Source organism: Carex rostrata, chromosome 28, assembly GCF_964058835.1.
Source record: "Carex rostrata chromosome 28, lpCarRost1.2, whole genome shotgun sequence".
Taxonomy (NCBI): Eukaryota; Viridiplantae; Streptophyta; class Magnoliopsida; order Poales; family Cyperaceae; genus Carex; species Carex rostrata.
In genome coordinates, this window is record NC_135945.1 from 3,455,545 (window position 1) to 3,472,899 (window position 17,355).

The 17,355-nt window shown below is 33.1% G+C and overlaps 1 protein-coding gene and 1 pseudogene across 4 annotated transcripts; one reads left to right on the top strand and one right to left on the bottom strand.

Moving 5' to 3' along the window:
• The first annotated feature begins 10,499 nt into the window (after nt 1–10,499).
• Nucleotides 10,500–11,423, top strand: LOC144545579 (hypersensitive-induced response protein 1-like; annotated as a pseudogene). Its single transcript, XR_013508556.1, has 2 exons — nt 10,500–10,631; nt 10,732–11,423. The product of XR_013508556.1 is annotated as a hypersensitive-induced response protein 1-like (transcript).
• Nucleotides 11,424–11,830: 407 nt separating this feature from the next.
• Nucleotides 11,831–16,385, bottom strand: LOC144545577 (aminopeptidase M1-B-like). Of its 3 annotated transcripts, XM_078294142.1 has the most exons (16): nt 15,662–16,385; nt 15,466–15,559; nt 15,221–15,371; nt 15,005–15,109; nt 14,791–14,907; nt 14,569–14,682; nt 14,247–14,429; nt 13,857–14,142; nt 13,616–13,737; nt 13,414–13,511; nt 13,115–13,292; nt 12,925–13,039; nt 12,761–12,828; nt 12,552–12,626; nt 12,281–12,358; nt 11,831–12,181 (listed from the first exon to the last, which is right to left on the bottom strand). In XM_078294142.1, exons 1-16 carry the CDS (start codon nt 16,323–16,325, stop codon nt 11,999–12,001), a joined length of 2,631 nt encoding a protein of 876 aa, XP_078150268.1. In that variant the 5' UTR covers nt 16,326–16,385; the 3' UTR covers nt 11,831–11,998. The 3 variants fall into 3 exon arrangements, 2 of the variants coding, with proteins under 2 accessions (XP_078150268.1, XP_078150269.1); XR_013508555.1 differs by lacking the exon at nt 12,925–13,039; XM_078294143.1 differs by lacking the exon at nt 15,662–16,385 and having other exon boundaries at nt 15,221–15,306; nt 15,466–15,558.
• Nucleotides 16,386–17,355: the final 970 nt, after the last annotated feature.

Here is a 17,355-nt window from a genome sequence, read left to right on the forward strand (position 1 = left end):
GGTTGGGATTTTCCACAAAGTCACACAAAGTTTGAGATATCTCAGAGGATACGAATTCGTTTTTATCCCGTACAGAACTTAAATTGTGATTCCTTATGCAGCCCACAATGTCGCAATGATGTCTGATTCTAGTTTCTACTTTCCTTTTGACTCGCTACACGGTGAGACTCGAAAGCTAGTCCACCTAGAATCTGATACTAAGACTGTTCATTTACGCATTTTCAATCATAGGAAATCGAACTATCGTATAGCTATCCATGTTTTCTTTCAATTTTATCAATATTAACCCGCTGCATGAAATAATACGATGTCATGACTACATAATATCTTAATATAATATTTAATCTTGAAATGCGAAAAGTTCACTCCTTCCCTTCCGTATAATCCATAAATTGCTCATCTAATTAGTTCAGTAAGTAATTTATCTTTTAGGTAATGGTTTACTTGATTCGGTTTTTTGATACATGATCAATTGTTTCTAAAATGCACCAGATTTAAAACATGGTACTACTTTTAATTAGAAAACATATAAACATTTACTGTTTAACCTAAAAATATTACTATCAATTTTAAAATTTATATTGGAAAATACAAAATGTTAGGAATTATAATAAATTTTTTAAAAATGATAAATTAATTAAGGATACATTTATAGATGCTGAAATTAATTAACTGTCACGAATTATATAAGAGATGATTGTTAAAATAAAAAGTAAAAAAAAAAGTACGTAAAAAAAATATAAGTCTCCCATAAAGAAAGTATGAAAGAGGCGATAGATTAAGCAATTATTTGGGTAATGATTTTAATATATCAGTATTGGCTTCATCCAGTGCACAGAGTATAGAATTAAACGATCGTTGCATATAGTTAATGCGCTGCATGAAGCCAAAACCGCTCTGTTAAAATATTTACCCAATTTTTTGCTTTATTGACTCCATCTAGAACTAGAGTTTAATAATATCTAAAGTAAATAAGATAACAATGAGAATATTAATTTATTATATGTAAATGAAATCTCTTTTTCTTCTCCATTTCTTCTAGGACTGGACGAATCCATTTCTTTTTCAGCCTATCCTTTCCTCGGCCCAACTTCCTTCTCTTTTATGGGCTGGTCCCTTTTTCTCTTCAGCCCATCGTTTCTCTCGTTTTCTTTTTTTAGCCCAACTTCTTTCGGAAATAATTCTTTCCCTTTCTTCCTGCATTCTTTTTCTTTCTGCTCAATTTTAACTTTCACCGTACATCTTCATTTCTGTGTATTTTCTGGATTTCCTGATTACTTTATTTTGTGGTCAACAGAGATGATCCAGAATTGATCCATCTATCTATCTCTTCAGAATTTTACAAAAAGTCTCCATCTCAATTTGATTATTGCATCAAATTTTAACAATTTGTTTCTTATCTATCAGCCCTTTATTTGCAAACAAAAGAGAGAGATGTTAGTATGCCATTGTAGCACACTAAAGTTCAATCCTTCCAACCAGAATACTCAGGATCAAACTGTTTTAAAGTTTCACACTTCTAAGAATGTTCTCAGGGTTAGTATATATGCCACATATTGCTTGGTGAAAAGAAGAAGCAATAAATCATATTTTCATATTTTTTATGGCAATAACACTTTTGTTGGCAACTTGTGTTTTGCACATTAAATCAACTAATGTTGTCAATCTCGAGGCTAATTAATATGCTGGAATTGGAGAGGGGCCGATCGACATCAAATTATATTCAGTCTGATGTTCAATCAGTACGGTTTGTTTCACATTAATTAAGATTAATTTAATCTGATGCTCATCGGACCGCTCGCTTCCAACAGGTGGTAGCAGAAACCAACACCTGAAACAATCAAAGTAATTCATATTGCATTTAAAAAATGATTAAATTTAGACAAAAATAAAAGTAAATTGATGTTCAATAAGAAAACGAATTTTATATAATGTTTAATGATTAAAAAGAATTTACTTTCATTTATGTTTGAGCCAAAAATGTTCCCACAAAATATTCATGAATCATATATTAGCTAAACTTTAAATTTATGTACAATAATATATATGAATTATATTTTAAAAGATTCATTTGAGTTCACGCATGGGGACTAACAATTTCATATTTTGAAACTGTCTCATGGCAGATGGCACCATTCATAATTAACAATTAAAATACCAATCCTTCTTAAGTTCATAAATTATGATGTGTGAACCCAATCAAATTTATTATTCTTGGCTGATAATATAAAGCCAATCAATTTTAACCAGTGTTCTAAATAGCGGCGCTATAGCTTTTTGGACCCAAAATGCTAAGCTATGCATAATAACGCGCTATTTGAGCTATGGACGCTATAGCTGTAATAGCGGTCCGCTATAGCGCATAGCGTATAGCGCAAATAGCGCCCGCTATGCAACATTTGTTGTTTTTTTTTTTCAATTTATATGAGCTTTAAAATAAATAAATGGTGAAGATATTGTTTAATTTTGATGAATATTATATTATATCAAATTCAGGTCCGCTATAATAAATTTTTCATTTTGCTCTTGGTTTTTTTTTAACTGATGATAAATCAAATAAATAATTGCTAAATTATGGAAATTTTAGGGACTAACAAGAATTTCTTCAAGGATCATCTGTTTATTTTACTAGAAGTATGATTTTTTTTTTCTTTTTCAATTTCTAGGTTATTTTGAAATTTAAATAGAAAAAAGATAAATTATGTTATGATGTTGAAGATATTTTAAATAGAAAAAGATCGATAGTTTATGATATTAGTATTACTATAGATATTTTGAGTCACAATTTGGACTTTGTATTGGTTCAATATGAATATTATAATTTTTTAATCAATTTGATATTATTTATTGTTCTATGAGACTAAATAATGTTGATATTTAGTACAAATATATAATATAATTTTTATAAAAATAAAAAAACGTTATTTGGGATAGCTTTCGCTATAGCGTCGCTATTCGCTATAGTTTTTTTTTGAAAGCTCCCCGCTATGACGCGATAAACGCTATTTAGAATCTTGATTTTAACTAAGCCAATTAACAAAGATAAATAAAACCTTATCACCTTTTTTGTTTTTTTTTTGAAAACTTGGTAGCGACTACCAAGGACTTATCACCTTTTTGTACTTGGTAATTTTTGTTTGGTAATTTTTGTACTTGGTAATATAAAGCCAATCAATTTCATGCTTGGTAATTTTTGTTTCAAGTCTGTGTCTACCAAAATGATAACTAAGCCAATTTAATTGAAGAATTTAATGAGAGAGTCAGAGTGTACCAAAAAGTTGATCCAAGGAAAAGGTGATCTATCCTATGTTTGTAGAAAGCTAAAGTGGAAATGGAAAGGCAAAGTTAAAGTTGCTTGTTTTTATTTTTAGCAAAGAGAGAGAGAGACCTAGCTAGGTCGATCATGCCTATATAAAAATAGTATTACATCATTGAGGGACACTTGGCAATGTACAATTGGCTTATCGTAGTAGCCTTTAGTGTGGTTTTGACAAATCAATAATCATAGTTTTGGCACTTTGGCTTTAAAGGATTCCTTGCGATCTTCATTAATTGCTTTTGGGTTTTCCGACTTATCTTTATATATTTCTCCCCTTCTGGATCAAAGCAGCTAAGAAAGAGAAAGAAGGAAGACAGTATGGTACGCTTTTATCATATATGTAACCTTGTACCTTTTATTCAAACATTAATTTTTCATTTATTATGTCAATCCTGTTTTCATTTTTGTCATATGACCAAATTGTGAGGTGGTATGCTTGCAAGACTACGGATTAAAGGGTGTCCTTAGAAGCCATGTAAGAAAATTAGCAAATAAGTACTTGACCAGTTTTGCAATTTTCTAACTCTTAACTTTCATTGAAGCAAAACTTCCGTGGATGAGATCAGGATATGCACACAACAAAGCTTCTCCTTTTGCCGATTTGCTGACCTTTTGTAAGGTCTGCCTCTCTTTCTCTCTCTCTCCTCTTCTGCTGCCAAGTTAAATTGTTTTTTTTTTTTTTTATGAAATCCACAACATAACTGTATGGTCTATTTCTATAAGTCTGTAATTAAACTGATAGTTAAATTGTTTAATTCGTATTTGCATGTTGTTTATGACTAAAACATTTCTTGTGTTATTCACATGTATGTAGCCTATTCGCATGTCGCATCCAAACTGAAGTTTAAACCTAGCAAAATGTTCTAAATTACCTTCTTATATTAACTTAAAACCGAATAGCTCTACAAGTAGTTAAAACTAACTTGGAGCTAATATATGCTTGGCTTAATTGTTGTTTAAGTTCTGACTTATAAAAAATATATATGCACTTTGACAAATAATGAGAACTCAGTGCTATACCTTTTGCATCATATATACTAAACTATGGCCAGCTTTCTTTGTAAGTTTTAATATGATGTCAGTGAGAAAAAAGAGAAATGTGTCATTCCACAAGATTTCATGAAACTAAGGAACTTTTCCAGGTTTTATGATGACAGTAGCACTCTTCATTTCAGTTCAACCTCAGGCTCTGGAAGTGCTACTGTCAAGAGGCGCTTGGGTCAACACACAGAGCTTGCATGAAGGTTTTGCTAGACTACAGTGTTGATGTACTAGTTCCTCTTCTTCAAGTTTCCTACAGGAGTATAATAGTTTTCTCTAGTTATGCTCGTTTGATCTATTTCAACAGATCTTGAGGCACAAAAATCTGACACTTTTGCTGTGAAATAATCGTTCAACAAAATGTTTGATGATTTTAACTGATATAGAGGCAGATATGTGAAGGTAGGAAATTGCTCCTGCAGCTTCATGAGCAATTTTTAATCAATGTTTTCATATCAAGGAACAATGTTCCTCTCCATGGAAATGATTAAAAATTGTTCCGTTCAAAATGAACTAATAAATGAGCAATATTGTTCCTCTCCATGTAGATGATTAAAAATTATTCCATTCGGAATGAACTCATAAACGAGCAATGAGATTGCTCGTTTATGAGTTCATTTCAAACGGAACACTTTTTAATCATCTCCATATTGAGAAACATTGTTCCTTGATAGGGAAGCATTGGTTAAGAATTGTCCTTGAAGCTGCAGGAGCAATTTCTATTTTCACACATTTGTTTCTATATCAGTTTTTCACAGAGACATCTCCATGGAGAGAAACATTGTTTCTTGATGTTTAATTAATTTGTCTTGCTGTAATACTATATTTTAGTCTACTTGTTTTGCTGATGTAATTTGAATACTCAATTTGAGTAAATTTCAAACTTTTATATTCATCAGTTATGAATTATAAACAATGTTGCTACATTCCTGTTGGGAGAATAGTTGTTTCACTATAAATATGATCACTTGTTGCTAGTGTACAACAAAAGTGTTGTGTTGTGTCTGGCATCCGTGCCGTGTCATTGTATATAGTTTGGGAAGCTGATACAACATATATACCGACCGATACAGTACGAATTGGTAATTCATATTTAACCGTTGCAGAAAATGTCGTGCCGTGTTACTATTTTTGTTGTTACGGACATAAATGAACAAATGAAAGTATGCTTTAAATCCCTTATTAAACCCCTTATCACTGTATGTCTCTCTCTCTATTTTATGATGTCCTTTTGAGTTTCTTTATTTCGGCCTTTAATTCTTTCTCTTTATCTCTTCCTGCCTTGATTGGGATCCCAGAAACAGAAAGGGACCTCTAATGTTTGAATATTAGACAATATTATAAGTTTTTTTTGTTAAACTACTTGGAAACATGCTTGGGAATTTTATTTGAGGTACAAGGCCGTGAGAAATCTATAAATATTACTAATTTTGTTTCAATACAAATCTCATATTACAATGGAAATCAATTGAAAATCTTAGAAGTATGCATTTCACCTTTGTTTTTTTTTTTTCAGACAATCACAATGTTTTAGTCTCTTGACATCAATGCTCAAGGTGAAACGCAAATGCATTTCAAAATGTTTTTTTTAAAGAAAATTCATGTTTTATTTCTTTGACATCGATGTTTATTTCTTTTATTTAATCAAAATACTTGTTTGCAAAAAACCAAAATTTTCTTTTTTTGACATCGTTATTGTTGAATTCTACTTCAGTCATTCGTTCGAAACAATATCCCAATCGGATGAATAAGCTTTTGAAAAGGACTCCAAAATAGGTACAATTATTTTTTTGTTCCACATGTTAAATTAAGTTTTTTGATTTTAATATAACAAAATGTACCGATATCAAAAGTTACTGTAATTAGTAATTACTAGGATGCGAGACGTACAGTTTGGGGACAAGAAAGGATACATCAGTCATGGAAATTGTTTCTGCTTTTGAGAAGGTTTGTGGTAAGGTTTTCCTTTAATTATATTTATAAAGAAGAAATTTCAACTGCTAATTATTAATTGTCTTACAACTGTTCATTTGATGCTTTACTTTATTTTTTTATTTTGGACCACATTTCCTGTATGAAAAATTTCTAATTTGGATTCGTCTCTTTTGAAGGACAAAGAAAAACTGTTATGTACCAGTTAAAAGAAAAGTTAATATGTATGTAATTAAAGAATGTGCTTTGCATTTGTATGAGAATATGCTGATCTATGTTTCTTCCTTTTTTCCGTTTGTTGTTATTTATTATTTATCTCTTCGTTTTTTTTTGTGTTTTTTAGTTTCATTTATATATTTTACCTTAATTCGGAGTACAATGTCAATAATTTTTTTTCCTTTATATTCTATTCAATTTTATAATATCTCTGTTCCAATCCACGGGCATAATATTAGTTAAATGTTATAAGAGAATATGACATTGAAATTCCGAACCTTATCCAATGTTTCGTCTTTTAACTACAAAATAAGATCACTTTGGTCTCCAAGAACACTTTAATGTAGAGTAAATAACCTTATCCAATGTCACATATTAAACAATGATTTACAAATTGACTTAATAAATAGTAAAAAAATTTCAAAAAAGTAAAATTTGGTCTCCAAAAACACTTTAATGTAGAAATCACATCTAATGATTTGGATCGACTGTTTTGACTTTGAAAATTGAAAAACCAATTGGTTGAACTATGGCTTTGGAACAAATGACTTGGTTTTCCAATTTTCAATGTTTAAATAGTCGATCCTAATCATTAGATGTGATTTATATATATATATATATATATATATATATATATATATATATAGATGGGCTACGGTGAGTTGCGAAGTAAAACGCGTTTCTACTTCACGCCGTATTTTTATTTTGAAAGTCGAAACGATCGATCCGAACCATTAGATGTTTAATCCATATTGAAATGTGCTTGGAGACCAAGTTTTACATTTTTTTGGAATGTTTTTACTATTTATTAAGCAATTTTGAAAGTCACTCATCTGATGGTCCAGAAAATTTTACTGTTTTTCACTGTTCACAGCAAAACAGCAATTTTCAAAAATCCTTAATAAATAATAAAAAAATTCCAAAAAATGTAAAATTTGGTCTCCAAGCACATTTCAATATGGATTAAACATCTAATGGTTCGGATCGGTCGTTTCGACTTTCAAAATAAAAATACGGCGTGAAGTAGAAATGCGTTTTACTTCGCAACTCACCGTAGCCCATCTCTCTCTCTCTCTCTATATATATATATAGAGCTAGGCTACGGTGAGTTGCGAAGTAAAGCAACTATTTTACTTCACTCTCATATTTTGCGATTTTAAAAGTTCAAAATGTCGATCTGAACCGTTCATCTTGTTTTTCATATTGAAATGTGCTTGGAGACCAAATTTTACATTTTTTGGAATTTTTTTACTATTTATTAAGCAATTTTGAAAGTCGCTGATCTGATGGTCCAGAAAATTTTACTGTTTTTTACTGTTCACAGCAAAACAGCAATTTTAAAAAATGCTTAATAAATAGTAAAAAAATTTCAAAAAATGTAAAATTTTGTCTCCAAGCACATTTCAATATGGATTAAATATCTAATGGTTCGGATCGGTAATTTGAATTTTCAAAATAAAAATACAGCGTGAAGTAGAAACGCGTTTTACTTCGCAACTCACCGTAGACTACCTCATATATATATATATATATATATAGAGGTAGGCTAATATACAATCGATTGTTCCTAAGGTCCCGTACAACCAAGTCATTTTCCGATTTTTAAAGTCCAAATGATCGATCCAAACCGTTCATCTTGTTCTCCATATTAATATGTGCTTGGAGACCCAATTTTATATTTTTCTGAATTTTTTTACCATTTATTAAGTCATTTTGAAAACCGCTGATCCAACGGTGGCTTAACAAAACAGTAAAACCAGAAGCTACCGTTGGATCAGCGATTTTCAAATTGGCTTAATAAATAGTAAAAAAATTCAGAAAAATATAAAATTTGGTCTCCAAGCACATATTAATATGGAGAACAAGATGAACGGTTTGGATCAATCATTTGGACTTTAAAAATCAGAAAATGACTTGGTTGTACGGGACCTCAGGAACAATCGATTATATATTAGCCTACCTATATATATATATAGAGAGAGAGATGGGCTATGGTGCATTGCAATGCATGAGCACCCTTGTGCATTGGACCATAAATCACCGATTCAAAGTCCAAATGACCGATCCAAACCGTTCATCTTTCTCTCCATATTAATATGTGCTTGGAGACCAAATTTTACATTTTTTGGAATTTTTTTACTATTTATTAAGCCACTTTGAAAATCGCTGATCCGGTGGTCCAGAAATTTTTACTGTTCATCCGGATTTTAAGATTTTCAATAAATCTAAAAAAATAGTAAAAAAATTCCAAAAAATGTAAAATTTGGTCTCCAAGCACATATTAATATGGAGAACAAGATGAATGGCTTGGATCGGTCATTTGGACTTTGAATCGGTGATTTATGGTCCAATGCACAAGGGTGCTTATGCATTGCAATGCACCATAGCCCATCTCTCTCTCTATATATATATAGAGGTTGGCTAAGATCAAAGTGGTAGTTCCTGAGCTTTGGTGCTACCAATTCGTTTTTCAATTTTGAAAGTTTAAAACGTCGATCCGAACCGTTCAAGTTGTTCTCCATATTAAATTTTGCTTAGAGACCAAATTTTACATTTTTCTGAATTTTTTTACTATTTATTAAGCCACTTTGAAAATCGTTGATCCAACGGTGGCTTAACAAAACAGTAAAATCAGAAGCCACCGTTGGATCAGCTGTTTTCAAAGTGGCTTAATAAATAGTAAAAAAATTCAGAAAAATGTAAAATTTGGTCTCCAAGCACAATTTAATATGGAGAACAACTTGAACGGTTCGGATCGACGTTTTGAAGTTTAAAAATTAAAAAATAAATTGGTAGCACCAAAGCTCAGGAACTACCACTTTGATCTTAGCCAACCTCTATATATATATATATATATATATATATATATATATATATCCTTCTTTTATAAAAGAGATATATTTATCCACTGTAAACAACAACTAATTTGAAGTTAATTCATATCTAAGTCCTTTCTTTATTTTTCTTCTCATCTATTTTCTTTGCAAACACTATCATCGTTTTTATTTGAAAAACAGAACAAACTGGAAGAATTTCTTGATTAGGTTATCTTTGAGCTTTGCTAAACTCCAGTTAGATCAAGTCATTCATGAATGTACAAATTATATATGGAATTGGTATAAAGTTCAAAAGTGTATCAGTAACAGTCATGGGCTCACAGTCATTCATGAATGTAAAAATTAGGGTTATCTTTGAGCTTAGCTAAACTCCAGTTAGATCAACTCATTCATGAATGTACAAATTATACATGTTAAACTCTATTATTATCTCATTTCCAAAAAAAAAAAAAAAATAGGGTTAAAAGCAAAGAGGCGGTACCATAACAAGTATGCGGTAATATGCATATGCAGTAATATGCGGTATGCGGTAATATGAGGTATCATACAAACAAATGGCAGGTCTTTACAAGGTATGGATAACTTTTTGCGTGTCACTTGAAACACAGGGCAGGTAATAATTACAAGCACACTAAGTGGCACTTCACAGTATTGCAGATTCCGGCTAGTATGACATCAGTGTCATTTCAATTTATATAACACTAATTCTAAAATTTATTAAATCAACTTCAAATAAAAAATCCAAATCGTTCAAACCGATGTACTTCATTAATTGTGCATTTACATGCAAAATTTATAATGTTTCGAGTTTATCTAGTATTAAGTCAAGTGGTCAAATGTGAGAGTTTTTAAGCTAATTTTAATGCATTCATTTTTCAACATTTTTGACCGCTTGATTTGATACTAAAATAACTTAAAAATATATAAAATTAGTATGTAAACACATCACTCATATAGTAAATTGGTTTGAGCGGTTTGGATTTATTATTTGAAATCTATCCGATAAATTTTAGAGTTGATATCATATGACACTGATGTCATACTAGCCGGACTCAGTATTGCATGGCACTTGAAGTATTGATCAGTCGCAAAATTGGGTGGTTACGGGTCAAATCAAAGTATGGATCACTTTTTATTTTATAATTAATATTGTTGGATTTGACAGGATAATGTGTTTGTCACTGTGGTTGCATTGGTGCATTACCATGCAATGGCTGACAAGGCCTCTGATGCTTTCTATAAGCTCACCAACACCCCTGAGCAGATCCAGTCTTATGTCTTTGATGGTATGTATCTTCTTCTCTGCACATGCTCTATATATATATATTCTCTCTTTTTTTTTGTCACTTGAATTTGCCTTATAATTAAAACACTGAATTTTGACAGTGATCCGGGCCAGTGTTCCCAAGTTGTTACTGGATGATGTGTTCGAACAGAAAAATGACATCGCCAAATCTGTCAAAGACGAGCTGGAGAAGGCAATGTCAATGTACGGGTACGAGATAGTATATACAGACATTGATAGTGGACATAGAGCCAGATGAGCACGTGAAACGGGCGATGAATGAGATCAATGCTGCAACACGGATGCGGTTAGCAGTCAATGATAAGGCGGAGGCAGAAAAGATCCTACAGATTAAGCGTGCGGAAGGAGAGGCAGAAGCCAAATACCTGTCTGGACTTGGTATAGCACGTCAGCGCCAGGCCATTACTGACGGATTGCGTGACAGTGTGCTTGCTTTCTCTGGGAACGTACCTGGTACTTCGGCTAAGGATGTCATTGACATGGTCCTTGTGACTCAGTACTTTGACACCATGAAAGAGATCGGTGCTTCCTCCAAGTCGTCAGCTGTGTTCATGCCCCACGGACCTTGCGTTGTCAGAGACGTCGCTACTCAGATCCGTGATGGCCTCCTCCAGGCGCAAAATGTCAAGGCTGACTGAACTGAATTTTAATATTTGCATGCTTCTATATGTTTGTTTGTTTATGTGTTTGCGACTGCTTGTCCATATTTGTTTTTAGGCTTGCATTTTCTTTTTGCTGTGTGAATGGAATACATAATATGAATTGTAATAGACTACTTCAGGGTTTTCCTTTTTTATTTCACGTGTCTGTGAGACTTCCCTTTCATTTTATTTATTTCTTTCTTTAATTCATGAAACACCATATATTGTGCTGGTATATGTGTGCCAGCGTCCTGTGCAGCAATTTAACTAACAGAGGAGTTAATTGCAAGAACACAAACAAAGGACGGGGATTATGCAAATATCACAGTTTGTATTGAATAAATTACACGATCCTAGGCTTTCTTTAGGAGTTTAATTTTATCGTTTCTTTCTATTTTCCTTGTTTTCTCTGTCACTTGTTTACTTTTTCTCTCTCATTGCTCAACTGTTTTGAGCACCTACTTCTTTTCCTACCACTACCAGTAAGTTACCAAACTCCTATAACTTTATATCTTTGTGTGTGGGAGAGAGAGAGAGAGAAAGCAACAGGTGTAGCCCTACCATTAAGCAATAGGTTTAACTGTTCATACCAATACAAGTAAACATAATTTCAGAATACATGATTATTCAACTATCAGTTTCTCATTCTTTCTCCTATAAATGCATGTGTTGCGTTGGGTAAGGTGAAGTCACCTCTATGCATAATTCATGCTTTCTGCACCAAATGGGATACCACCTCTGAAAGTGATTTGTCATTCCTGACGCCTTCGATCCAGTGTGCATTGATCTTAACCCTCTCCAGGCTCTGCTTCAATGCCCTTTCAAATGTTGGCTTCATCCGACTTGCAAAAAACTTTTCAATCTCTTCACTCTTCTCGTAAGATGCAAACTACAGTGGAAAGTAAACAGATGCAAAAATAATAAGTCGGCAAATATTGCATAGCAACAGAGAACTGACAAAAGAAAGAGGGCTTCTGTTACTAATTACCGGAGACACAACAGAACGGACGAAGCTAGAAATAAGGTAGCTTGACTGCCATGTCTTCGATATATATTCCCAATTTTCCTGTCAAAATCAGAGTTCATTACTTAAAAAGTTTCTTCTGTAAATAAGCATGATAATTTGTAGTATAATTGCCTATTGTTGCAAGTTTGCTATTCATTGCTGACACTATCAAATATTGGGTGCAGTTTGATAGAAAACTTAAAACCTCAGAATTATGCTATATAACATTACGAATTGTTACTGTTAAGTGTACCTTCAACCATTCCCATGCAGTTTCACGCCCTTGAATGGCAACATGCAGTCCATAAACAGCATCCTGATTTCTAACCTGAAGTAGAGAAAATTGGAGGGGCTCTGGGTGTGAGCAAATAATTATAATAAGATAAAAATTGAGCAAAACAGTAGACTAGAGATGATATTCATAGAGGTAATAGTTAACAGAAAAAAATAAAGAAAGATAACCTCATCAGTTAATAAGAAGTTCAAGGCATCAAGAACAATGCCTTTATCAGGGCAGGATGCCAAACTTCCTATAAACAAACAAGAATATATATAAACAAAGTTTCCAAATCAATTCATATTTTTAGACCAAAAGCTTACGAAATACAATCTATGAGTTGACTAACCCATAACCCGCACTTTTTCTTGGCTCTGATTGGTCTCTTGGTATATTTTCAGAAGGGACTCATACCCCGATTTATCAGACACAGTGCAGTGTTGCATTACTGCAACATATGCAGCCTACAAGAGAAGATATAATTTTTCTTTTGTTTTTGCAAAACTAAAAGAGAAAAGAAGATAAAAAAGTAAGTAAACCTTTCTGGTATCAGGCAGTAGAACAGATGAGTTCCTGTCATTTATGAAAATCGCAAAGCGTCTTATTCCTTCATCGACAGTACTTTTGTTGCCAAGTCTGACAAGAGCCATCAGTAGTTCAGCTCTGAGCATTGTGTCAAGGTGGCTCTCTCCTTCTTTTACATCCCAACCTAGTTTCCTATTTCATATATATATATATATATATATATACACACACATATTCAAAAGTCAACATATGAAACTATACACACATATCATATAGAAGCAAGCAAAAGGGGATGGAATAAACTAAAATTTACTCTGCTGGAGACTTGAGAAGTTTGATTAAGAACAATTTGATGTCATCAGATATATCAGGAGTGGCCTCGTCCGCCAAATTTGCAATCTTAAGACTCACCTGAGAAATCCAAAATAAAGCAAAAGATACTGAGACAATTCACTAGCACTTGTGACATTTTTTTAGGGGGGTGGGGGTGTTGTTGAGAATGAAGCAATACATACTGAGATGACACGAGAAAGCACAGTATAATGAGATTGCGTGGAATAGGCATCCAAGAGAGAAAGAAGTGACGACAATGTCACTTTGCACGCAATAGACAGAGCACTTGTATCATCTATTATGCCTGCATTTTGATCATAGAAAAATCTTTAAATTAGATTTTACATAGAAATATCCACATTCTTTTTTAAAACAAATATCAGATAAAGATTTTTGAGTGTAAGAAAGGGTTGCAGAAATTACCAATCTTATCCATCAATGAAAGCTTATCAGCCTGAATCGCGTATTTAAGTCCCAATGCCAATTCATCGTCATATTTTACCCTATAGAAGCCAGTCTGGTCGGTATTTAGCTTCATCCAAAAGGTCTCTTGATTCCCCTCTTTATGTAAAATTAGATCGTCTACATCCAACTCATCTGATTTTGATTTCAGAATGAACTTCTTGGAAATATCATACGAATAACAGCACAATGTGAGAGGCACAATCCATGTGCCAGAGCCAGAGGACCCATCTGACAAAAATTGTTCCTATAATATAAAAATAAAATGAAAAATACTTTTCCATAAATTTTCTAGCTCAAGGGGAACATAGAACAGGAAAAGGGGAACATACAGAGAGAGGAGGAATAGACCTGGTAAAGATGCAATTTGTTGGAATCCATGTTGATAAAGATAACAGGATAACCTTGTTGTTTGGTCCAAGAGCTCATCAGGTCCCTCACGGGTTCACCAGATTCTTCCTCCAGGACGGCCCATAGATCATCTGTTGTTGCATTTCCATATGCATATTTCTTTATATACGAAGCCAGTGCTTTCTACAAGCAAAAAAAATATTGAGACATGGTCAATTGAGCCATCTACAACTAAGACTTATTCAATCATCACTGTTCATTACCATCATACTTGAGTTCCCAAGTAGAGAATATACAAAACTAAGAAGAGTTTTTGTTTCACCTGAAAGCAATCAGCACCTAAGTAGCTTTGGAGCATACGGATAACAGATGCTCCCTTGTCATAGCTTATTGAGTCAAATATTGCATCCACCTCACTTGCATGCTTTATCTCCACCTTTATTATTATCACAAGTTCAAAAGCAAAAAAAATAAAAAAATTACCCAAATTAAGAGTTCATCATACTTGTATAGGTTGGTTGTTTAAAAATTGTAAAATCAATACCTCAATAGGATGGGATTCAGAGAGTGCATCTAACTTCATACCAGAAGCCGTCTTATCAAGAAATTGAGTCCATATCTTCCATTCAGGGAATATTGCATCAACCGCTAAGTAGCTCACCTGTTGGTCAAAATCTATTCTCACATTAACAACACAAATGGTGTGTGATGCACCAAGGATAGAGTTGGAATATAAATATATATATATATATGCGTACCCAAGAGGCAAATCCCTCATTTAGCCACAAGTGGGTCCACCACTCCATTGTCACAAGGTTTCCAAACCATTGGTGTGCCAACTCATGTGCTACTGTTATTGCCACCTGAGACACACAAATGATTTAAGTTGATTGGCATTACTTTCCTCTACAAAGTAACTCTACAAAGTAAAATATAACATAAACAAATTTAGAGAGAGACAAGGAATTATGTACATTTTGTTTGTTAGAGGCCGACGATATTTTTTCATCATAAAGCAATGCACTTTCCTGGTAAGTAACTAAACCGTAGTTCTCCATTGCTCCAGGAAAATCAGGAATTGCAACCATGTCCAGTTTAGGAAGTGGGTACGGCACCACAAAATAACTTTTATTTTTTCACTCAAAAATTAATATGGTAAAAAGCTAGAATTTAAAGAAAAAAGGGGAAGGAAAGGGAAGAATTGATTTGATTTACATACTCTTTATATAGATTCAAGGACTTGAGAGCAACATCTAAGGCAAACCTGCCTTGTTCAGTCATGCCAACTTGAGTGTATACCCGAACTTGTATACCTTTGTTTACAATCAGATTGAAACATGTAGTTAATTTTGTTTACTTTTCTTATCACAAGTTTTGCAATTGTAAGATGAAAATTGATGAGTAAATTAAATTACCATCAGATGTGATGCCTTGGATGTAGTTGAAATGGCCGATAACTATAGCAACAAGATAGGTTGACATGAGAGGAGATTCCTCAAAGAAGATGGTTTTCAACACCCCATCCCCATTGATTTTTTCTTCTGAGATAGGCATGTTTGACAGTGCCACCAATTGAGAGGGAACCTCCAATGTGATCTTAAATTGAGCCTTAAATCCAGGTTCATCCCAACAAGGGAAGCACCGTCTCGCAAAAACCGACTCGAATTGCGTGACAGCCATGTTTTCCACATCCCCCTTGTACTCATACTTACTTCGGTAGAAACCCCTCATCTGATCATTGAGAGTGCCAGTGAAGTCAATCCGAAGAACAGATTCTCCCAAGGGAAGCTGTGAATCGAACTCCAGAACCAAGATCTCGTCATCCTCCACCAATTCTGTCTTACAAGGAGAGATTTGTTTTCCCCTATGCGACACGGAAGCGGCATCGATGCTGAGATCGGCGGAGTTGAGCACGAGAAATCGCGTGGGAGAAATGACATCAACGGTTATCGTCACCGATCCCGAGAATTTGCAAGACGATAAATTGGGGTTGAGGAAGAGATCGTAACGGCTAGGAGAAGCGAAGTGAGGTAGGCGTGGTTGGCCCCTGAAATCTCCGCTCTCTTGCTTCTCACACATTTCTTTCTTTCTTTGTTTCGAGTAGAGGAGACTGGAGAGGAGAGAATAGAATGAATAAATTACAGAATAGTCCTTGCAACATTCTCATTTACCGTTTTCTTCTTCAAAATTTATAACAAATTAATTTCATTTTTAATGTTGCCCAATAAAATATATATATATATATATATATATTTTACAATCTATAAATTGATTATTTTATTAAAGCCTCTGCGAGTTAATGCTCTTTGTTTATTGTTTTCTTTTCAATTTATTATTATAAAATTTCTAGTAAATATTTTTAGTCCTGTACATGTGAGGAGATATTCAATTACATTATTTTATAGTGATATATTTTGACAACATATATTTATAAATTATTTTTGCGATTTTAAAGTTCAACCAGTTAGTTTGAACCTATTAGCATGATCTTCATGTTAAAATGTGCTTGGAGCTTTGGAGAACACACAAGCTCTTTTAATCTGACACCAACATAAGATTGTATCCATAAATTGAGTGGCTTCAACTTGAGATTGCCTTCAACCAGAGATGACCTCAACCTCACGTTACATCCACACATTTATCATGGACGCAACACGAGGTTACGTCCATGCTTTATTTTTTTAAGATAGATTGATGTTTTTTTTAGGTTGCGTCTATTTTTTTTTCTTAAGACATATGTTCATATCATAGTTAATCACACCACAAGTACACCGATATTTTATTGCAAAAGTGAATCGATGACGCGATCTTAGTTAATCTCAACACAAATACTTCGATATTTCAATATAAAAACATCGGTGTTTTTCAATAAATATGAACCTCACATCTTCTTAAATTTAAAAAAGAAAAAAAAATAGCTTTTATGTAATAAAATATAAACGTCACATCTTTGAAGATAACCGCTAAAAATGTCAACGGTAGAAGCAGTTTAACAAAAAAATATGAGTGAGTCTATGGTACTATGCATATCACGAGTTGTTATTGTGCTACGGCTCTAAAAAAAATTCTGGACCATCCAAAAACAGTGATTTTTAATAAATCTAAAAAA

Coding starts and splice junctions, on each gene's coding strand:
- LOC144545577 (XM_078294142.1), bottom strand. CDS start 16,325: ATGTGTGAGAAGCAAGAGAGCGGAGATTTCAGGGGCCAACCACGCCTA. Junction 14,908..15,004: donor ATGAGGGATTTGCCTCTTGG/GTACGCATATAT, acceptor TTTGACCAACAG/GTGAGCTACTTAGCGGTTGA. Junction 14,683..14,790: donor CTGAATCCCATCCTATTGAG/GTATTGATTTTA, acceptor ATAATAATAAAG/GTGGAGATAAAGCATGCAAG.